The following is a 23,780-nucleotide window of genomic DNA, read 5'->3' as shown; positions in this document are numbered from 1 at the left end:
ACTGCTTCTTACAGCAGAAAAGCAATGGGCACCTAATGAAATTATTTGGGAGCAATTTTATAACAAAGGGAAGTACTTTTTCAAACAACACAATTAAATTATGGAGCTTATGGTCACAGGATGTTGTGGATGCCAGAAATACAAAAGAGACGAAAAATGATTACATAAATTCTTGTTAGCCTATCAAGAGCAATTAAAGAAGACAACATGAATGACATACCAAGTCTGAAAGCCCTAAAACAACCAATTGTTGAAACTGAAAAAAATATAATAGGGAGATGACCACTTTATGCTAGCCCTGGTTTTTGTTTTTATTGCTCCCATAAGTTTCTGCTACTGACCACTGTCAGAGGCAACCCATAAAGAACTACATGAGTCTAAGGTCTGCTGGATATGGCCATTCTTACGAGCTGATGTACTACCTGCTGATGTACAAAATGGAACTGCAACCTCTAATGCTTGTAAAAGTGAGCTCTAGCTTCCAGTCAGTATATTAGTTTGCATTGGAAACAGTGGAATTAACATTATTGAAAGACTTTGATAAAAGTAACCATAACAATTATACTGAGTCAGATTAAAAAGCCACACCTGACGTGAGAAACCTCAAATCAATATATCCAAGCTTCCTCTAAGGGAGATATATATATTCCCAGAAGGAAAATCCACAATAAATTTGTTCTCATAAGTATAAAGGTACACAATTCCCTACCCTGAGATACACTATAACCTCATACGACAACAGCAATGCAGGAGTTATGGGACTGAATATCATTATCCCTACACATTTGTCACCTTCATTTTATATTACCATGTATCTAAAAGGAAGATGTCATTGCTTTTATACTAAATTGTACAGAGCCATCTGATAGATAAAAATTTCTCTACAGGCAAATAAGTCTATCAGGCTTAAATATCTTTATGAATAAGGAAAGGAGAACACACTAGAAATACCACAAAGAACAGATTTCATTTAGTGATTACTGTAGAGCTCACTGTTTTCGAGAGGTAATTAACACTGCTTAAAAATACCAGCTTTTACATATGACAATTACTACAGTTCAAAAGAACTCTTATGTCAGTAAATGTTTACAGTCTTGCTTCCCTTATGTTATTTGCATTCCAGAAAAATTCAGAAATAGAGAGGAGAGATGATGGCAACTGGATGTGAGATGCTAGTTAGAAATTCAGTTTCTGCACTGGTAACAATTCCCAGTGAATCCTGCCACCTTCTGAAAACAGAATTAGCCCAGATAAAAGACTCTGTGCAGCACAACATACAATCCTGACATCACACCTGTAAAGCCATAAACCAAAAGAAAAGTAACTAAGTCAAACTAACCTGATCTGGTGATCTTTACAGTGACTCTTTTGCAACAACTGTACCAGAAGGAGGGGAAAAAAAAAAATTTTCTCTCTCTCTTCTAACCTTTGACCATCACCTTGCTCATCAGCAAGTCATAAAATAACAAAGCACATCCCACCGAAAGACCTTTAGCATATGACCAAATAAGGTAGTAGATTTCATCACTGCAGAATTCAAACTTTTTGAAATAAATGAGCCTTACAGCTTACTTTTTAAAACACTAGAGAAATGAAGTATTACTCTTGTGCACTTACATTTATTTTCATCATTATTGACAGAAATGCTTACAATTTCGTATTGTGTCTTGTGGTACCTGGTACTTTTTAAATCCCCAACTCCTGGAATCATAAGAAAGTTGCAGCTTGTTCATTTAAAAAAAAACAAAAACCAAAAAAAACCCACCAACAAAAAACCCTCTCACTATAAGCCACAGAATCTCTCATGTCTCCTCCCTACAAAAGCTGAAAAATAAAATTAGAAAGAAAACCTTAAAAGATAAACAACCACCTAAAATTGTTCCTTGTTTTTGAAAACACACTCTTTTTAGACTCCTGTTTGGGGACAGGGTGTATGTATTTCAAGAAAAACAAACAGCTTTGCTTTCATTTAGTTTTCAATTGTTTTCTTGGTATAAATTGAAACATTTATTCTTATTCGTCAGTACTAACTTACTCTTCAGTACTACAGCCTTTATAAACACATGGTATCTATAAGAATTCCTGTGTAATTAAAGAGAGGATGTAAAATAAATGTGTTAACAGTAGAGAGAGCAACGTTTGAAAACTTCCTCCCTTCTGAAGAGCCTTTCTGCTTCCAGTGCTCAGTCTGTCCCCTTGCCCTGCCTGCAGACAGGGTGGGTTAGCAGAGGGGAAAAAAAAAAAAAAAAGATATCTACTTTGCAAATACTAGATATAATCCTCCACCTACAGCAAAGCTTCTGTTGTATACTTGAATATATAAAAAGAAAGGTTAAAAAATACAACCAGTAATTACAATTACTAGAGTATTTCACGTGTGCTCTGCAGGGAGCACAACTTTTCAATCATAGCTTTTTGACTGTTTTTTTTTTTTTTTCCCCTCAATACTGTCAAATAATTACTATGCTGAAGTTCACAAAATTTGCAAGTAGACAACCTGAAACATTGCTCAAGCTCATAGACAGCATCTCTACCTACTTCTGGCAGAGACATCTCAGACAATCCACCATTCTGCATCATTCCTGGGTAACTACAACTCTTCCAGAGTCGCTGCTCAATTGATTTTGTGTTGGAACAGCCGAGGCTTGTCACAGATTAACAACAGCCTCTCTCAAGTTAGCAACACCTAGTCAACCAAAAAAGGCAGGTTTCCTCCAGGAAGTGTTCATTTTGATAGTTGCGTAAGGGCCTTGTTTCCTATACATATCCAGAATGTAATTTTACAAAGCCCAGAACACCCATTTTAGTGGAAAAAACACAATCCTGTATTTAAAAACAAAACAAAACAAAAAAAAAAACCAAAAAAAAAATCAGATAAACTTCCTATTCTATGCTAGTGGAAGCTTAGCCCTGAAATCTCTATTTTTCTGACGTCTTCTTCCAACTTTTCAGATCTGTCTGTTAAAAAAGCATGGATTAAGTTTCAGCACAATTAACCATGGGAAATTAATGTAGTCAGAAGACTACAAAGTTCTTTAGTCAATCTGCTGACAGACTCCTGTGGCAAAAAAGGGAAACTCAATATTCTGGTTTAATTAAGCACAAAAGAAAAGAAGGTAATTTGAGTTTAACACCAAATGTTATCTTGAAAGTCAGCTACAAATGAGGTTTGCCTACATAAGAAAAATTTGAACTAAATTTCAAATAATTTTACATAAGCCAAACCAGATCACCTTTCCTTATTACTTGTTTGTTTTTGTAAAGAGCAAATACAGTTATGCTATTTAATTACAATTCTACAAATGAAAACAAATGTTGTGTAAAGGTTTTGTGTGAACCAGCTTTCTGACAAGATTGTTTTCCTGAGCTAGCTAAATTGATTGATTTAGAGCTGGCAAAATGAAGAAAAAAAAATAATCCAAGATATTAGTCAACATTCTTTGACAGATCTCAAATACCAGCTATAAACCACCTCACATTTCTAACCCCCAAAACCTCATTCAGTATAACAAAATTGCTTTACCTTGAACTTTAGCGAATTACTAGAGATACTGCTTCTATATTATTTAAAAAGACTTTTTGCTACCCTTTGACTGCAAGGAAAGTAAAGCAGTCCCAGATGAGGCATTTGTTACGTGTGAAAGAGAAACTAGAAGTCTGGATCACAATGATTTTAAACCTATGTAAAAACCTTCAAGCTCTATGGATCACAAGTCTGGAACATCACTTGTCAATTCACTACTGAAATGAGGAGCATTCAGCAAGACACCTTTACAGTATTAACTGCACACCATGCACTCTGCAATTTAAGCTGTCAGATACCAGCTGATCTTCCACTGAGCAGAATTTTTTATTAACAGATAAAATAGTTGTATTCAATATCCACAGCCAAGCGACATTGTTAGCCAGAGCTACGAAAAAGTAAAATAGAAGTGTTACTTACAGTTACTAGATGCTCCTGTATAGTTCAACATGTACTGATCTGCTACCAGCATCCTTTAAGTTTGCTATATACATGTCCAAACAGCTTCATATTCTCCTTCTGTGTAGCATCTCCAACACAAATACGGGAAAATACACTGCTATGTTTAAACAGACAGTTACTTAATTAGTCTAACAAGGAATGGTGCTTGGGCTTTGGCTGGGAGAAATGAAAAGCCATCCCTATTCAACTGCCGGTAGATGTAACAGAGGAAAGACCACATGTTGACCATGTAAATGACTGCGTTTTCTAACAAGCCAAGAAAAAATGAGAGATGGCTATACAGGAATTACAGCAGCGTGTGCATACAGTGCATTCTCTACTGAATTGATTCCAGCTTGCAAGACATTGATGTATTTTCTGACTGACTCTGCTTAGGAAACAAGCTTTTGAAACAGTACTTTCAGCTCACAAGCCTTTAGGTATCAATCACATCAAGATTTAATCAGCTCAACTTTGGACCGAACAGCCCCTCGCCCTACGTATCAACCCCTGGAAATATATTTATGTTGTTTTTTTCTCCTTAGTTGCCTGTAAAAACATGAAAAGGCTTAGAAAAATGTATGGCACAGATCCACTCTTTGAAGACAAAATTCTTCTTAAGGCTGCTAACCTCCAACTCCCCAAAGATGCATTGCAGCAATGGTAGAAATTGATTTAGTGAAAGACTTCTATTAGTGAGAGCGGTGTTCTCATCGCAAAGTCCCTCCCCTTGCTATAATCAATAATTTAAGCAAAGCCAAGAATCATATCAGCCAAAATGACCAGGGTAACTGACTGTCTCTTTCTTATAGAGTAGAAGTAAAATTAAATTAAAGTCTGAATGGGTATGTATTCTAATTAAAAAATTAATTTGGCCAATCTGAGTTGTGCATTTCGGCTTTCATTTTGAGAAGTGGAGGAGGGAAGGGCTCTGTTGTTCCATACTGAAAACTTCCCTGGCTCAGGAAAGAGCCAAATATCCACTTCTAAAAAGTAAAAGAAGCCATAACCTTAGATTTAGAGTATTTTATCAGTTATACACAAACAAGAAACACACTTTGCAGAGTTACAACTCTTACTTGAGTATTATGACAGTGCTGCTACATCTCTCTCAGTGCACTGCAATTATCTCTGAGTTACTAACTGAAGAAGTGTCCCATATTAAAAATGTCCTGCAGAACCTCAACTGCAAAGCAATTAAAAAACAAAGAATAGGAAAAATGAGTTTAGTTAATATTAAATTATGTCACTGTTTAGGAAAAAAATCATTTCATTAAGAAACAGTTCCATGAATAGTTCTGAGCCTGACTACTTCAAGGCTTTCACTTGAAAATTGTATTAGGTAATAAATTAGTCCAGTTTATCAAATGATGTACATATAAAATGACCAACATAACAAATGGTGGTTAAAAACAATCCCTGTAACACAACACCTTAAAAAAATGGATAAAAATGCCCCAGAGACACTATGAGCAGAGAGCAAAAATAATGCTTCAGATTTGGGGTTGTCTTCCCTGCTTCCTCCGGAGGATTTCTCATCACTGAAGTATCACGGATAAATCTACTGTACAAACCAAAAGGACACACATTGCTAGGCTTTAGAAATCCAGGTTTCAGACGCTACAGGAAACCCACTTAACATCATTATCTTGAGCTCTGTGACATCCTGATATTGGACATTTACAGTCTAATGCTGAGTACCCAGGGGCTCCATACATCTCAAAATGAACCAATTGAGCCTTAATGGCAAATGTATGTGCTTTCATGGGATTGCTTAAAAAAGGCTTCATGTCCCTTAAGGCAGGGACCATATATCCACACTCAAGCGAGGACTGAGTTCAGAGCCAGGTCTTTGCAGCCTGCCAAGTCCCATCATACGAGACCTCTCCTTGCCCATGGAGGTGGCTCAGTACTGCACTGGATCTGCCTACCTTCTCTTGATGCAGCAGGAATGAACCCAAGGCTGCCTGCAGCACCATCTAGTCCATATCTCTGCGGTACATGCTAGACGTTTCTGCGCATTTAATACCGCAGCTTGCAATAGTACAGTTGTGACTCAAGCGACTCACGACCCCAACCCAGATAATCCCACATCATTAAAGCTGAATTAAATTTCAATCAGCTAAGCTGACTTGTGTGAGAGTTAAGCACATGAAGAACCAGTGCACTGAGAGACTGGGTGTCTAAAGGAGAGACTGAAAGAAATACCAACGGGTACAAATATACCAGAGCAAGAACTCAAGGGGAATTTAGGTCTGTCCCCCTCACTGCACAGATATCTCCTTCCACCAAGACCTGAATCTGAGCTTTAGCTAGGATTTAATTTTCTCTTAGTGGTATTTCAGAATTAAGTAACTTTCACCTAGATCTTCCCTGGTTTTGCCTGTTGTAAGTTTTCAGAACTTCTGTGAAATAACATCACAGCCTCAAACACATGGGAATTCCCCAATACTGACTTCTGCTGCTCTACTCTCACTCTTAGTCCATGTATTTACTGTTGCTGTCTTTGGGCTAGTCCTACTTGCCTAACGTACTAACTATGAACACCCCTACTTGCTTCTAGCTCCTGCTTATTCCAGCTTCCCCCCAGTTTGTGCCAAGTTCTCATTTATCTCACAGCTGCAGTTAATCTCCTTTTGCTTCCCCCTCCAGTGCGTGCCGCTTCCCAACTAGCCCCCAGGTCATCATACTCCCATCTTTGAACCCTTCCTACCTTCCTTCCCACCCCCAAAACTCTTCTTGTTCTGCCATCAGCTTTCTCCTCTGCTGAGAGCAGTGGTGAGACAAGCTCACCACTGCTACTGGGGTCCGACACTGGTATCGCTGCAGGTGCTCAGAGAAACAACTGCAGCAGCCCAGGCTTTGGCATTCCACTCTGTAGGGGATTTAGCTGCAAAGAGGCAGGAATCACTTCTGAGCAGGAAACTCCCAAAACTGTGCCAGTCCTTCCCGGCATTATATATCTGGATGAATTGCTGCTATCCCAGCAACTGTGTGATCCTCCCGAAGCTCAGGAGCCACTGTAAAGATCAGCGACTCATTCTGCTGAGTGGCAAGGCCATTCCCCTACCACGCCTCCTGCAGCTGAGGTACAGGAGCACAAAAAACAACAAACAAGCACCCAACCAGGCTGCAAAGAGCTTCAGCACACACAGAACCTACCTAGCAGAATATACCCATGGTCTCAGTTTGCCCTAAAGAAAAGAGGCCCGCAGGTAACACTGGTTTTTCCTTCCCTTCCCCAGAGATTTCTACACCCATTTCAAAGCATCAGTCAGGTGGACTGAAGTTTGGCTTGAGTTCTATGCAGCATTCAGAAGTGCTGAGGCAGAGGTTTACTGGATCAATTTTGACCGTAATTTGTTACTACTTGCACAGCTTTATGAACTGGGAACTTTTTTTTTTTTAAGGAGGGGCAGTTAGTCTGATATTACAGAATCACAGAATCACTAAGGTTGAAAGGGACCTTCAAGATCATCAAGTCCAACCATTAATCCAGCGACACCATGTCCCCTAAACAATGTCCTGAAGCGCCTGATCCACATGTTTTTTGAACACTTCCAGAGATGGCGACTCCACCACCTCCCTGGGCAGCCTGTTCTAATGCCTGACCACTCTCTCAGTGAAGAAATTTTTCCTAATATCCAATCTAAACCTCCCCTGGCGCAACTTGAGGCCATCTCCTCTCGTCCTATCACTGGTTACTTGGGAGAAGAGACCAACACCCTCGTCGCCACAACCCCCTTTCAGGTAGCTGTAGAGAGCAATAAGGTCTCCCCTCAGCCTCCTCTTCTCCAGACTGAACAACCCCAGTTCCCTCAGCAGCTCCTCAGAAGACTTGTGCTCCAGACCCCTCACCAGCTTCGTTGCCCTTCTTTGGAGACGCTCAAGCACCTCAGCATCCTTCTTGTAGTGAGGGGCCCAAAACTGAACACAGGATTCGAGGTGCAGCCTCACCAGTGCCAAGTACAGGGGCACAATCACTTCCCTACTCCTGCTGCCCACACTATTTCTGGTACAGGCCAGGATGCTGTTGGCCTTGGCCACCTGGGCACACTGCCGGCTCATATTCAACCGGCTGTCAACCAGCACCCCCAGGTCCTTTTCTGCTGGGCAGCTCTCCAGCCACTCCTCCCCAAGCCTGTAGCGCTGCATGGGGTTGTTGTGGCCGAAGTGCAGGACCCGGCACTTGGCCTTATTAAACCTCATACAGTTGACCTCTGCCCATCGATCCAGCCTGTCCAGATCCCGCTGCAGAGCCCTCCTACCCTCCAGCAGATCAACACTTCCACCCAACTTGGGGTCATCTGCAAACTTACTGAGGGAGCACTCTATCCCCTCATTCAGATCTTCAATAAAGATATTAAACAATATCAGGGCCACAAAACTGAGCCCTGGGGAACAGGGTTACACTTGTAACTGGCCACCAGCTGGATTTAACTCCATTCACCACAATTCTCTGGGCTCGGCCATCCAGCCAGTTCCGCACCCAGCGAAGAGTAAACCTGTCTAAGCCACGAGCTGCCAGTTTCTCCAGGAGAATGCTTTGGGAGACGCTGTCAAAGGCTTTACTAAAGTCCAGGTAGACAACATCCACAGCCTTTCCCTCATCCACTGGGCGGGTCACCTGGTCATAGAAGGAGATCAGGTTGGTCAAGCAGGACCTGCCTTTCATGAACCCATGCTGGCTGGGCCTGATCCCTTGCTTGTCCTGCACATGCCCTGTGAGAACGCTCAAGACCAACCACATCATGGTCTTCCCTGGTACGGAGGTCAGCCTGACAGGCCTGTAGTTCCCAGGATCCTCCTTCCGGCCTTTCTTGTGGATGGGCGTCACACTGGCAAGCCTCCAGTCATCTGGGACCTCCCCTGTTAACCATGACTGCTGGTAAATGATGGAGAGTGGCTTGGCAAGCTCCTTCGCCAGCTCTCTCAGTACTCTCGGGTGGATCCCATCAGGCCCCATAGACTTGTGGGTGTCCAGGTGGCTTAACATGTCCTTAACTGCTTCCTCCTGGATTATGGGCGGGTTATTGTGCTCTCCATCCCCATCTTCCAACGCAGGGGGCTGAATACCCTGTGGATACCTGGTCTGGCTATTAAAGACTGAGGCAAAGAAGGCATTAAGTACCTCAGCCTTGTCCTCATCCTTGGACACAATGTTCTCTGCCATATCCAGTAGGGGATGGAGATTCTCCTTGCCTCTCTTTTTGTTGTTAAGATATTTGTAAAAACATTTTTTATTATCCTTTATGACTGTGGCCAGACTGAGCTCTAGCTGGGCTTTTGCCTTTCTCATTTTGTCCCTGCTTGACCCAACGAGATCCTTGTACTCTTCATGAGTTGCCTGCCCCTTCTTCCAGAGGTGATAAACTCTCCTCTTTTCCATGAGTCCCAGCAAAATCTCCCTGTTCAGCCAGGCCGGTCGCCTTCCCCGCCAGCTCTTCTTACGGCACATGGGGACCGCCTGCTCCTGTGCCTTTAAGATTTCCTTCTTGAAGACTGTCCAGCCTTCCTGGACCCCTTTGTCCTTCAGGACTGTCTCCCAAGGGACTCTCTCAACCAGTGACCTGAACAGGCCAAAGTCTGCCCTCCGGAAGTCCATGGTAGCACTTAGGTAAGGTAGTCCTTACTTCACTCACAACTGAGAATTCTATCATGTCGTGGACACTAAGCCCAAGACGGCCTCCGACCACCACATCTCTCACCAGTCCTTCTCTGTTTGTAAACAGCAGGTCCAGCAAGGCACCTCCCCTGGTGGGCTCACTCACCAGCTGCGTCAGGAAGTTATCCTCCACACACTCCAGGAACCTCCCAGATTGTTTCCTCTCTGCTGTGTTATACTTCCAGCAGATGTCCGGTAGGTTGAAGTCCCCCACAAGAACAAGGGCCAGCGAATGCGAGACCTCTGCCAGTCGCTTACAGAATGTCTCATCTGTCTCTTCATCCTGGTTGGGTGGCCTGTAACAGACTCCCAGCAGGATGTCTGCCTCATTGGCCTTCCCCCTCATCCTTACCCATAAGCACTTGACTTGGTCTTTACAATCATTGATTTCTATACAATCAAAACACTCCCTAACATACAGAGCTACCCCACCACCTCTCCTTCCTTGCCTATCCCTTCGGAAGAGCTTACAGCCATCCATTGCAGCACTCCAGTCATGAGAAGCATCCCACGGTGTTTCTGTGACGGCAACTACAGCTGTCCCGCTGTACAATGGCTTCCAGCTCCTCCTGTTTGGTGCCCATGCTGCATGCATTGGTGTAGATGCACTTGAGCACTATCGATTTCAACTCTGGCACACCACCCTTAGGCTCAACTCTAGTGAGCCTGGTTTTATCCCCTTCCCCCTTCAAATCTAGTTGAAAGCCCTCTCGATGAGGCCTGCCATTAGCTGATGGTGTCTTTTCTTCTGTGCAACTTCCTGCCTTACCATGTCTCTGAAAGACCGATCAAGATCCTGACTTTTCCCCATTACCTTCCCTGGTTTCTCTTCTGTGGTTTGTTTTCTCTTCCTCTTTACTTGGCCATGTGTCTGACTGGACCTGAACTCTTTCCATATATCTCAGGAGAGACCTGTGAAGACATGCAATCCTAGGCACAGAAGAACTTCTTCAGCAAGACACTCATTCAAGCTCAGAGAGGACATGCAGAATCTGGAATTACACCTGTCCACCCCTGAAACAAGAGAAACTGGAAAAGCTTCCAAAAATAGTCTGTCAAGTTAAGTATCAGACATCATTAAGCTATTCACCATTTCTGAAACTTGAGTTTTCCCTACAGATGCTCAGAAGAGTCTTCCACTTTGTGACAATGCACAATGAGCTCTGTATAAAAAGCATGTCCTATCATCTCTTAACATTACACAACAATGTAAATTGCACTACAGAGTTAGGGGAAACTTACAGTGCTCCGAATATCTTGTGAACTACTCTATAGCTTCCACCCAGGTGAATGTACAACGCTAGCATTCACTTTTCCTGTGTTGTCTCGCCACAACCTCTATTCCCCATTGCTGCCTTTCACTCTCCCTCACCAGTATTCCATGTGTTCCAGCAACTAGGCCTACAGGCATGTGTTTACCGCAGAATTATGTATTTTGCCAAGTAGAAAATATTCATTTTCGAACACTCAAAAACATAGCACTGCACTTATACAAGGCAGCACTCTGATTTTGTCCAGATTAGGAATTACATACTTTACTACACTAGCATGGAAAGAGTCCCTGAAAAGACAAGCACCAAACAAGAAATATCAAGGGCAAAATAAGTCAGCTTGTTAAATTCTCATCAAGTGGCCAGAAATTCAGCTGAAGTAATGTCAAAATTAATGAAGCTATGTCAGTTAGGATAGGGCCACATTTGACATTTTACCCCAAGCACTCAGTGGCACAGCAGTGCTTTGGAAATCAAAGCACAGCCACTAGAAGCCAACTGTCTCTGCACTCAATCTCCCCCAGCCCCAGAGCACCCAGGGAGAGTTGTCACGCTGGGAGAGCTGCTTTTGGAAAGAATATGACAAACCATCCCAGACCCCTTAGGCACAATATAGCAGAGATTCCCCAAGTGATTTTTAAAACAAAGCCAAACACAGAAAAGGAACAAATTTTGTTTCTGCATTGCAGGGTAGATGTTGCAGGCTCTGTCCAGTTGGTTAATTCATTGGAGCGTTACTGGACGTGTATGCCGCTTAGCCTGCGGTTGCTTCCCCAGAATGCAAGTCCTAGTTCTTGCCTCCTGTCTACTGCCTATCTTGGACACCACCAGGCATCTCAAGGGACACCAGGCAGGCAGTTGATTCAAGCCCTCCCTAGGGAAGAAAATGAATGGCTCTAATGAAATACAGAATTGGTCTTTATCCTTTTGGTAAACAGTAAGTATGAAACTGCAACTGTGGCCATACAACACATCCTGGAAAGCCTCTTTTATAGTCCCAAATTCTGGTAATTGCAAACAGAGTTTGGGAGAGGATACTAATCGCTATTGTATAAAATATCTGTCCTCCCATTTCTGAGTTTATGCACATTAATTCACTTTTAGATAACTATTTTTATTAACTATCCCAGTTCAAAATGGTGCTGATCACCCCTCTTTACCATGGAAACGTAGGGTTTCAAGTCAGAGCACTTATCTGAGCACTCAAGATAGGGATTTAGGTAGCTCCACTGAGAACCACAGGGTAAAATTGACCTGAGTGCCCAAACACAGGAAGCGACCTCCCTGCGCAACTGATAGCAGCAGCGTGTACTCAAGAGAGTCATCTTTCAACTTCAATTTGCTATCAAGTTCAATTTATTTTATGGCTTTCTACCAGTAGACCCTGAATGCTGATCATTACTGTGAACACTGTAACTGTGTGGCCTTTTGGGTTTTATTTCCTTTAAACTGGCTTACTTTTTCTTTCCTAAAATCCTCTTATAGGATTAGCTAAAAGGAAGATAAAAAAATGCAGCTAGTTACTCCACATATAGAATGTTACCTACACAAACACTGGGGATATACAACAATAGTCACCTTTCCTATTTTGTAAGCAGTCAGCAAATGGTCAAGTCTGAGACTATAAAGCATGTACTGCTCTTGATACATGGTTATTAGTATCATGCAGGATTAAAAAAACCCAACAGCTCAATATTAAAAGTTGACAGCCTGTTAGGAGGCATAACACGTGTGAACTAGAGCCTCTTATTCCTCAAAATGTAAAAATTGGATGTTAACCTAGAACCCTATAATTGTACAGATAATATAGTCTTTCTCTAGTATTGTAGGACTTGTGTTCATCCACAGTGTAATTGAATGTATTTCTACTACCATAAATCTTTTTCCACACTCAGGAATACAGAAAACATGTTCTGTAGTAAATAACATACTTGTTGTCTGCATCAGATAGGTACTGCAAAGGAAAAATGATACTTTTAAAAGGACATCCATTTTAATTTTGTCAAAGATGCTGGTTAAAATCAGAGGCAGAACTTGACCATTGGTATAAATCTTTCTGACTAGTTCATGATTTGCTGTAATTTTTATTGTATTAGAGGGCTGCTCTATCCAGACATACTGTTATTTCAGAATACCAGGCTTTATTTACATGAGTGATACTCCTGATACCCAAGGGCCAGCCTCATCGCTGTCATTTCTGCACTGGGTTGAACTTGTTTATTTGTAAGTAGCTATTAAACTGCCCTCCCAGATTTGCTCAAAGACCAGCAGCAGACAGGCATTTGCTATATGGCAGGTGCATACAGCGGCAGAATTCCCTGAAAAAGAGGACACTTGTATTTTTGATACCCGTTGGAATGACATTTTCAACCGGGGAGAAACAAGGCATTGTGTGAGTAAAAGGCTGAGAAGCTGGGGAGCCAGAGGAGGCTGCTGCCCCCGCACAGTCTCCCGAAGTTCTCAAGAGAGCAAGGAGGGCAACTGTCCCAGAGCAAGAAAACCTGCGTCTCTCTGGCACCATGTGTCACACATCTCAGGGACCTTCTTAATTAAGGAGCTATTCTGTGCTCTGGAAGGAGTGGGGTTTCTTCAAGTTAAGATAAAACGTGAAGCAAAAGCAAATTCCAGCATTTTTCTTAGCTTTGAGGCAAACAGAATTTCTTCCCCCCCCCCCCCCCCTTTCATTCCTAATTCGTTAAAGATCATTGCACAGAGAGCTGCACTTTACTAAGGAGGGATACCTTTCCACTGAAACTGGTTTGCAGGTGACAGGAAGCTTAAGAAATGTGACTGCCTCCTACAGGTGGTCTGGTAAGCTGCGGCTTCAAAAAAAAAAAAAAGCCAGCCAAAAACCAAAAAACAGCGCTAGCATCACCCTCATCCTCCCATCGCATCAGATTCATAAAATGTAGGTGAAACTGGTGACTACACAGAGACAAAGAAGAGATAGAGGGTGTAATAATACAAGATTAGTTTCCTTTGAAAACTAGACTAAGGAAATTTTCTGGAGAGAGAGGGAGGAAGCATTCATCATGATTTAAAAACAGCTCTGTGACATCGGCAGTTTTAAAGACATCTGGAGCTGGTCTTTTGTAACCCTCAGCAACGTCTCTGAATGACAGCAGAGTCAGCTGGATGGGCACAGCCAGTCCTGAGGCCAGCAGAGAAAAGCTAAAAGTCTCTGAAAGTTGAAGCCAGTGTAGTTCTTGTCAAGAAGCAGATACAGATAATTTCTTTGGAGAGGTTCCTCAAACCACAATTCTTGTACTGTGCTTGAGGTGTTTGGTGCCCCTGTTATTAATAGACTATTACATTTGTTTAGCAACATTACTAATCAACAACTTCAACATCTGTTTAATATCTAGCCATTTTTTTCATCTTTAAATTGGGTTGTCTTATTTTTGCCGCCTCATTCAGAAAAAGAATCAAGTCTCTTGAAAACACCTTTTCATTAGACCACAAATAAAAGTATCCTGCCCTAAGGGGAGTTGAGTTCAGGAGGATTTTGTCTAAACAGTGATGCATCCCCAGTGCAAGCAATTAAGCTTAAAGGTAAATTTTTCAGGGCCTTTGAATTACATACCTCCAAAACAAAACACATGAAAACAAAACAAAAAACACAGCAAACAACATTCAAGTTTTCCAGGATTTGAATAACAAATTATGTTAACAGAGGGAAGATGACGACAAAATAATTCAGAAGCCCCTGGAAGTAGTATATTGTAATTTTCAGCAGTGATCTCTCAGTAAAACAGTATTTCTATCAAATTCCTATGTATACTGAAGTGCTAAATACAATCTCTGGATTGAACATTAATAATCTTCCAGGTATTGGCTAGAGTGCACTCTTTAATGGATTAACTGTTCTCAAAACTGTACCTTTTTTTGCCTTCCGAGAAGCTACAGACTAAAACTGTCTACTTTGGCAGATTCTTCTGAGAGATGCCTTTCTCCCTTTGGTCCCTAACATTGATTACTGGAGCATAAACCTAAGGGTTGGAGAGCACTGAGCCACAAGGACCCCACGCAGTTCTCTCCTCCCACCCAGATGCAGTGGCAGTGAGGAGCCCTGGCCATGCCCAACATCTCAGACCCCCAGGATGGGTACCACCAGGGCTCGCTGCACAACCCACACATTGGGAGGGCTTCCCTTCACCCGTGCTGGCACATAGGGATGACGAGGAATGAAAGATTACTCTAAAAAGACTTTTCCCACAGGGGAAAGCATCACATGCCTCTGGAGCACAGAGCCCAAGCAGGTTAGGGCAACACCTCCACTGAAGGGATGTTTAAAACTGGCTCAGACAATAACAAGAGCACAGAGTTCCCACCAGTCCTTGCCTTCTGAGGTTTCTTCTTGACTATTCATAAATGTGGGCTCTCACATCTACTCCATGGCCTCAGAGGGGCTAGACATGGCCCCCTGGGAATCTCTCAGGTTTTTGGTCAACCACCACTGACATAAATGCATTGGATGTATTTTCTGCTTGTGGGAAACTACTTCTCTGTCCCCAGCATTGCAGAAGGGTGCAAGGGATTTTGGGAAGCACAACAGAGTTACCTGATTTCCTTCAGTACTTCCAACTACTCACTGCTGTAGCACCCAAGTTATTTGGCAAATGAGGCAACTCCCATAGCTTGACGTGGCACAGTGAGAGGTGACTGCTTGCCGATAGGCACCACAGTAACTCAAGCAACTCTTGAGAAGGAGATGGAAAAGGCACAGGTGATTACAGTGCAAAACACTGAACTGTTTTTGACCTTGCCTCAAAAAAGAAAGTCCAGTTCATCTACTCAACTTTTATTTCACCTCTTATTTTATTACCCTTCAAACATCCTTGGAGATATATGAACTTATAGGATCATAGAATCATTTAGGTTGGAAAAGACCTTTAAGTCCATCAAGTCCAACCACTAAGCTAGCACTGCCAAGTCCACCACTAAAACACGTCCCTAAGTACCACATCTACATGTCTTTTAAATACCTCCAGGGATGGTGACTCCACCACTTCCCTGGGCAGCCTGTTCCAATGCTTGACAACCCTCTCCGTGAAGAAATTTTTCCTAATATGCAATCTAAACATCCGCTGTCACAACTTGAAGCTGCTCCCTCTTGTCCTATGGCTTGTTACTTGCGAGAAGAGATGAACACCAACCTCACTACCACCTCCTTTCAGGGAGTTGTAGAGAGCAATAAGGTCTCCCCTGAACTTCCTTTTCCCTTCTTTGGACACACTCCAGCACCTCAGTGTCTTTCGTGTAGTGAGGGGTCCAAAACTGAACACAGTATTCAAGGTACAGCCTCACCAGTGCCGAGTACAGGGGTCTATCACTTCCCTACTCCTGCTGGCCACACTATTTCTGATACAAGCCAGGTTGCTCTTGTCCACCTTGGCCACCCAGGCATATTCCCGACTCATATTCAGCTGGCTGTGAACCCACACCCTCCAGGTGTTTTCCACCAGGCAGCTTACCAGCCACTCATCCCCAAGTCTGTAGCCTTGCCTAGGGTTGTTGTAAGCCAAGTGCAGGACCCAGCACTTGGCCTTGTTAAACCTCATTCAACTGACCTCAGCCCATTGATCCAGCCTGTCCAGATCCCTCTGCAGAGTCCTCCTACCCTCCAGCAGATCAGCACTCCTGCCCAGTTTGGTGTAATCTGCAGACTTACTGAGGATACACTCAATCACCTCGTCCAGATCATTGGTAAAGATATTAAACAGAACTGGCCCCAGTACTGAGCCCTGGGGAACACCACTTGTGACTGTCCACCAACTGGATTTAACTCCATTCACCACAATACTTTGGGCCTGGCCTTCGAGCCACTTTTTTACCCAGTGAAGAATACACCCGTCTAAGCAGTAAGCAGCCAGTTTCTCCAGGAGAATGCTATGGGAAATGGTGTCAAAGGCTTTACTAAAGTCCAGGTAGACAATGCCCACAGCCTCTCCCTCATTCACTAAGCAGGTCAACTTGTCACAGAAAGAGATCAGGTTAGTCAAGCAGGACCTGCCTTTCATAAACGCATGCTGACTGGGCCTGATCGCCCAGTTGTCCTGTACGTGACATGTGATGGTGCTCAAGATGACCTGCTCCATAACCTTCCCCAGCACTGAGGTCAGACTGACAGGCCTGTAGTTCCCCAGATCCTCTTTCTGGCCCTTCTTGTAGATGGGCATCACATTTGCTAACCTCCAGTCAACTGGGACTTCCCCAGTTGGCCAGGACTGCTGATAAATGATGGAAAGTGGCTTGATGAGCACTCCTGCCAGCTCCCTCAGTACCCTTGGGTGGACCCCATCCAGCCCCATACACTTCTGTGTGTCGAAGAGATGTAGCAGTTCGCTAACCATTTCCCCTTGGAATATGGGGGCTTCATTCTGCTCCCTATCCTGGTCTTCCAGCTCAGGGAGCTGGGTACCCAGAGAAGCACTGGCCTTACTATTAAAGACTAAGGCAAAGGCGGCACTAAGTACCTCAGCCTTTTCCTCACACTTTGTCACTATGTTTTGCCCTGCATCCAGTAAAGGACGGAGATTCTCCTTAGCTCTCCTTTTGTAGCTAATGTATTCATACAAACATTTTTTTATTGTCTTTTACCACAGTAGCCAGACTAAGTTCTAGTTGGGCTTTGGCCCTTCTAATTTTCTCCCTGCAAAACCTCATGACATCTTGAGTTGCCTACCTCTTCTTCCAAAGGTCATAAACTCTCCTTTTTTTCCTGAGATCCAGCCAAAGCGCTCTCTTTAGCCAGGCCCACCTTCTTCCCTGCCAGTTCGTCTTTCAGCACAGGGGGACTGCCTGCTCCTGTGCCTTTAAGATTTCCTTCATGAAGAATGTCCAGCCTTCCTGGACTCCTTTGCCCTTCAGGACTGCCTCCCAAGGGACTCTGTCAACCAGTCTCCTAAACAGGCCAAAGTCCAAGCCTGGAAGTCCAAGGCGGCAGTTCTGCTGAGCCCCCCTCCTTAGTTCTTCACGAATCAAAAACTGTCATTTGTAGTTGCTGTGCCCAAGACAGCCTCCAATCACCACATCACCCACAAGTCTTCCTCTGTTCACAACCAACATGTCCAGTGGGGCGCCTTCCCTAGTTGGCTCACTCACCAGCTGTGTCAGGAAGTTATCTTCCATACACTCCAGGAACCTTCTAGACTGTTACAAGCATCCTAGAACCAGTGATCCAATCCAGTACGACAGGTCCTACATCCTTCTCAGTGGTCTCTGACAGTGACCATGGGGATGAGAAAGAAACATTTCTACCACTTTGACTTAAAAGGCAATTTTGAGGTTTTCTAGGAGTTTCTGTTTAACTCTTTTCTTACAGAGACTACTCAGATACCTGGACATCTGCTTTTCCACAACTGTCTGTTTACAATACATTGGTTGCTAGTATGGTGAAGGTAGTGGAGAATTCAAAAAAGCCTTTTTTTTTTTTGCTTTAGAAGAGTGGTGAGCTCTGAGGGTTTCATTAATTGATTCTTTTTTTTTTTTAAAAAAAAAAAAACCAAGGAAACCCCCCATACTCAGCAGGGGAAAGTTCCCCTTTATTTCCATAGTGCAAACAAACCACAGCTCAGCTAACACTTGGATACTTAAATAAGCAAACTTGCCAACACCTCAAAACAGCTCAAAAAATCCCCCTTCCTGAGTGCTGAAAGAGCTTGTACACTATACAGTGGCAATATACATGTGGAAAGAAAATTTTAAAGACATTATTTAAAAAGAAACAAAACTCACGCTAGCTCTTAGCATCTTAGGCCACCTTTATTTAATTAGACTACTTGAGTTTACTCTAATTTAGTTCTCAGTGAATATAAATTCTCTACTCACAGCTTCTTATTGCCAAACCTGAGGAAAGTACAAAAGGAGCCAACAAACTCAGTGTCAGGTTATCTACATACCTTCTATTGATAGTTTCTCCAGAAAATGTTATCAGTGGTGTCACGTTATATCAAGTATCCCAAGAAATAATATTAACTCAATTGGAAATTTTAGTAAACTGAAAACTTTTTCATTTTGCACGTGAAGAGGTGACTTCATGAAAATTTTCTTAACAGCAAAGGTTTGTTACGTATCAGAAAAGAAGATCAGAAGATCTATTATAAGTCACATAGTGGTGATTCTAAAAACCCTACACATTGAGTAAAAAAATCACTATTGTCATCATCATGCATGACTGACATGTAATGCAGCTGTGGATTTGGACCATGGTGGCCTCCAAATAGTATATAATCTCTGTGCTGTAATAATGAAATGTACACTTAAAGTACAAACAATATATGACAAACTTCTTTAGCCACATGTCACCCTCAAGAATTGCAGTGCCTTCCCTCAATTTGACAAAGTTGTACCTTTGTAGGCTGGTTTGGATATAAAAAAAGTTACAAAGTCCATTAACAAAAGTAAATGAGATCTCTAGAGTTTTAAAAATACAGATGTTTTATAAATCACAACAGAGCCACTGCAGAAGTCGTCATTACTGTTCAAATAATTAATGAGCCCATGCTTCCAAAATAAGAAATGCCATGGCTTCAGTTTCTGAGTTACTGTATGGAACTGCTGCACAAAGAAAACAAAATACAGAAGTTAAGTGACCCAAGGCTTGGGAGGACCTTTTTTTTTGTTAATAAAAGAATATAATCAAATGATTATGGGTTGAGGGGGGACACTTACGAAAGATTTAAATTAGAAAAGTAAAAATCTTTGCTGAACCTAAAAATCATTGCTCAGAAAAGTTTGTTGTGTGTAGGCAGCTATCAACAGTTTAACAGACAATCCTGTACTTCTCACAACATGTACCCGTTGATCAGTGAAGAGCAATTATTTATAAACTAGGAAAAAGTGCAGTTAGCATATTTTTAGGACCTGGTGCCTTTCCTAAAGCAGCAGTAAAGCCGCTAGGGCCGAGCAGGAGGCTGCCAAGCATTCCCAAAGAGACAAGGAGCTGCATTCAAGCCCAGAGCTTGTGTTTTGATGCAACCCACTTCACCACTGAAAGCACCATTACATCACCTCTCCCCTTCCAGCCGCTACCTGAGAGGAATTAAGCAATGCATTTCTAAAAGAGTGGCTGCAAGCTGCCTTTAGTTGCGTACCTGTTTCATCGGGTGAGCTCGGTGAGGCGCTGTCCTGGGACAGTGTAGTCCAGCTGGAGTCCTCATCGCTTGGGGCCAGGTTTTGAATCCTATGGAGGGCACAATCTGTTTTAGCCCCAGTTTTCGGGTGGTCTTTCTTAGTCTCGGGGCTTGACGACACTGTTGCAACTTGGCCATCCTCTGGGCTTGACAGCTTGTTTTGTTTCCGGGGCAGGACTTCCCCATTGACAATAATGGTAGAAGCCTGGCTGTTGCTTTGTGCAGATTTATCTTCCATTGCAACAAAACTCTGCTCTAGCTCTCTAGCAGATGTCTCTAGATCTGCATAGTAATTCAGGAAGCTCTTGGTCCTCCTTGGCTGCGAGGGTAGTATTTCACAGCCAGAGGAATCCTGCGGGATTGGCTCTTTGCCTTCAAACTTCTCAGAAGTTACGTTTATGCCCGCAGTGGTACTGAGGTTTTTGTTGGGATCCTGCTGTCCCTGCTCAGCAGCTTTCCGGAGCTGGTTTTCTCCATTCTTCACCAGCTTTATATTGGCAGAGCTGTTCCCCAGAAGGGGCTGTGCTGCCGGATCAGAAAGACCCATGGCTGTCTGAATGTTAGTCAGTGCGTATTTCTTCCTGCATTTTGGAGGAGTGCTGTTCTTTGTCTCCGTGTGCCTGATTTCCGCATTCAGAAGTTCGTTATGAGAGGAGCGCAGGTTAAGGGTGTTCGGTGGGGTGGCAGGGCTGTTGCGGTTCACAACGTCCGTCGTGCTGCCGCTTGCCATAAACACCGCCAACGCGTCCACACCAGAATCGACTAGAAAAGCAAAAGAAAGAGTCATGAAATACATTCATTATATACACTATTTCGCTAGGCCTTCTGGTAAAAGGATGCTGCACTTTACATAATTGTTTTACAGTAGGAAAATTACCACAACCTAAGTGAGTAAGAGAATAAACAAAAGCTTTGCTTATTAAATAAGGAGAAACAGAGGCTGAAAAAACAGAGATCATCAGGACCATGAAGCTGAGAAAAAGCAGAAAGCTTGACCTTATGCAAGGCAGTTTTAAGGCATTTTTTTCATGTCTGATTCTGTAGCAGGCAGGCTTGGGGACAGGAGAGGTGCCCTTTGCAAATGCCTGGGAGTCCAGAAATCATCCCCACTATCATTTCATTTTAGTATTTCACCTCTACCTCCAGCAAGGAGGAGAGGAAGAACTCCTTGAGCGCTCATCACTAAGGAGCAGATAATTTGAGAAATTTCTAAGCAGACCATAGGCAGATGCTGCTCCCTTTTATCTAGGGTAGGACTCAAAATACTGTTAATTTTAAGCCTGACTGGCCAGTCAGTTATTGCCTCTTAATATCTGCATTTCCTCTGTTCTTTGTCTGTCTCTTTCCTCTCACCCCAATTTTTTTTTTTTTTTTTTTTGGGGGGGGCGGGGTGGCAGCGGTCGGGAGGTAGAGGGGCAGAATGTAGGGAATACAAGTAGATTATTTCACAATACTGTATTTGATTTCTGTGGGGGAAACAAGAAAAAAATCCCTTGATAAAAAATCGTGCTCTAATTCAACAAACTTTTAAAAACAGGCTGCTCTAGAGATGAAAAAGGCTCACAGAGTTCAAACTTAAGGATAAAACATAATGTCCTAGGGCAGAGTACACATATTCCACAGTTAAATAAAACTGTTCTTTTGTCTACTTGTAGTCAAGTTTCTGATTTTTATTAGCCAGGGGCACAGCCCACATTTCGAAAAAATATTAAGTTTGTTGAGGGAACAGATTTTTAGGCTATGAAACAATGATCAAAAAATGTACTTTTAAAAAAATTATAATTTGTTCCTGTACTGCCTATTTATGGCTCTCACTAATCTGCACAAATACTCCATGAACACCTCAATTTACACACAATAGTAGTCACTGTTGTTTGACACCTGGCAACCAAATTAAAGGCCAATTAGCAAATCATTCCCATCTGCCACAGTATGAAACACCCTTTCTGTTGTTCCTAATTCTCAGATATCACTGACTGCTTACATTGAACATAAAAAACATGTCTGGGGCTTATCCAGGAATGAAAAAGCTGTAATTTGAACTAGCCGATGACAGATCATTCCAGATGAGTTGTGTTGCATCCTTGTATATTTGATACATGACAGAACTGACTGCTGTACAGATTTACAAGAGATTAAATATATGGGTTTTAAAAGAACATAAACAAACACAGAGTGAAAAGGAACACTTCACAACATTACCTGAATGCAGGCACAGTTGCTAGTGTTCCCTTCTTTGATGTTCTGTCAAAGCTGCACACTTCCAACCATCACTACGGCTCATTTAAAATCAAGCAGACAAAGTATACTCTTTGTTTCCTGAATCACCCACATAGAACAACTTCTAAAACTTGTTTGAAACAGAATTTAAACTAAGTTTTACAATTTTTCCTGTCTGCCATTTCGTCAAGCCCCAGTCAGTCAGTCTAGACCAACTGCAAATTCTTCAGAAGACAGGTCACCCCACGCCCACTGTGCAAAAGCCATCAGCTCAGCTAACAGTTAACAAACATCCTATACACAATTTCAGCCTTATCCACAAAAGACTTCTAAAACACAACCGTCACATAACTTAAAGGCACTTTGTAAATGTACTTCTCAAATACATCAATAAATGTTGCTTTCTGCATCTTGCCTAAAAACAACCAAGCGTAACACAAGCAAGGTCACATCTGATCCAACATAATGCTACCAAAGCATGTTCTAATCTAAACACACAAAATGGCTTGTGTTTATAGACTGGCTGCTTAATATTTTCTCTGAACCAGTTAAAAGTCTGACAAACTGGAAGTCACTTGAGAAATAAATTTATATGGCAGGATAATTTTGACCCACTGCCTGACCTTTAGAACTTACGGAATTACACAGTATCTACAGATTTCAATAGATTATATTTTACTTTATGCTTCAGCAAATTAAAACAAGCATTTATTTTTTTCATCAGTACAACTGCCACAATCTGGAACAAGACTGAAATTTATTTTTGTCCTTTGTTACAAGTGAGCTGCTTCATGCAATGAAGCACTGAACAAATTTCTTAAGAAATAATCTTTCTAGATAAAGCTTAGTATCTGCCTGTTAGATTACCTTTAGCCAGCCTCCTGCCATTAGCATTTCACTTATCAAAAAATATTGTAAGAGTAAGCACATAGAAACATTGAAACAAAATGTATTATGTTTTACTAATCTGCTTGATAAAGCTCCCCCATGGATTTATGATGAACATTGGTAAATTGATGAATGACTGAGCCAAAGCCCCCAGAAGCCTTTGCAACCTAAGCAGTGTTTGCAAGTTGGGTGCTAAGTTGGGTGGGTTGGTTGATGATAAGCAGAAAAATGTCAAAATGTACCTTTCACTACACACTACCTCCACTCCTGACCCCATTTCAAAAGATCTGTTGATCAAATCATCATGATCAAATGATCAATGAACATGCAAACAGTACCAGGAGGTAAGTACAGAGAGGAGCAGGCTGTCCTCGCAAGGGACAGGTGCCTACTTGGTGGCCACCACCCTGCACTCCCAGGCAGGCTCTAGGATACATGCAGCCAGCTTCCCTCCTCTCTTGGAAAGAGATACAAAGGTGGGAAAAAGGAAAGCAACAAAAGAGGCAAAAAAAAAAAAGAGTACAAGAAATACAGATGGGAAAGGGCAGGTCTTGCGTCTCAGGAGCAGAAGTTGCTACCAGACCAGGACTAAAGCGCTGGAAAATGTTTGAATGCAAAGAAATGCTTAAATGCACTGA

The 23,780-nt window shown here is 42.5% G+C and overlaps 1 protein-coding gene across 3 annotated transcripts in view; it reads right to left on the bottom strand.

Annotated features, from left to right (window-relative positions):
- The window catches only part of APBB2 (amyloid beta precursor protein binding family B member 2), a gene marked incomplete at both ends in the record, with an annotated part of 124,465 nt that overhangs the window by 87,456 nt on the left and 13,229 nt on the right, over window positions 1–23,780 (bottom strand). For all 3 annotated transcript variants that reach the window (XM_081998871.1, XM_081998872.1, XM_081998873.1), the window contains one exon: window positions 19,996–20,796. In XM_081998871.1, coding sequence (XP_081854997.1) covers window positions 19,996–20,796 — 801 coding nt within the window. The remainder of the gene's footprint in view (window positions 1–19,995; window positions 20,797–23,780) is intronic.

This window comes from Phaethon aethereus, assembly GCF_964289735.1.
Source record: "Phaethon aethereus genome assembly, chromosome: 4".
Taxonomy (NCBI): Eukaryota; Metazoa; Chordata; class Aves; order Phaethontiformes; family Phaethontidae; genus Phaethon; species Phaethon aethereus.
Note: the sequence above shows the minus strand (reverse complement) of the source record. Positions and strands in the feature narration are given on the sequence as shown.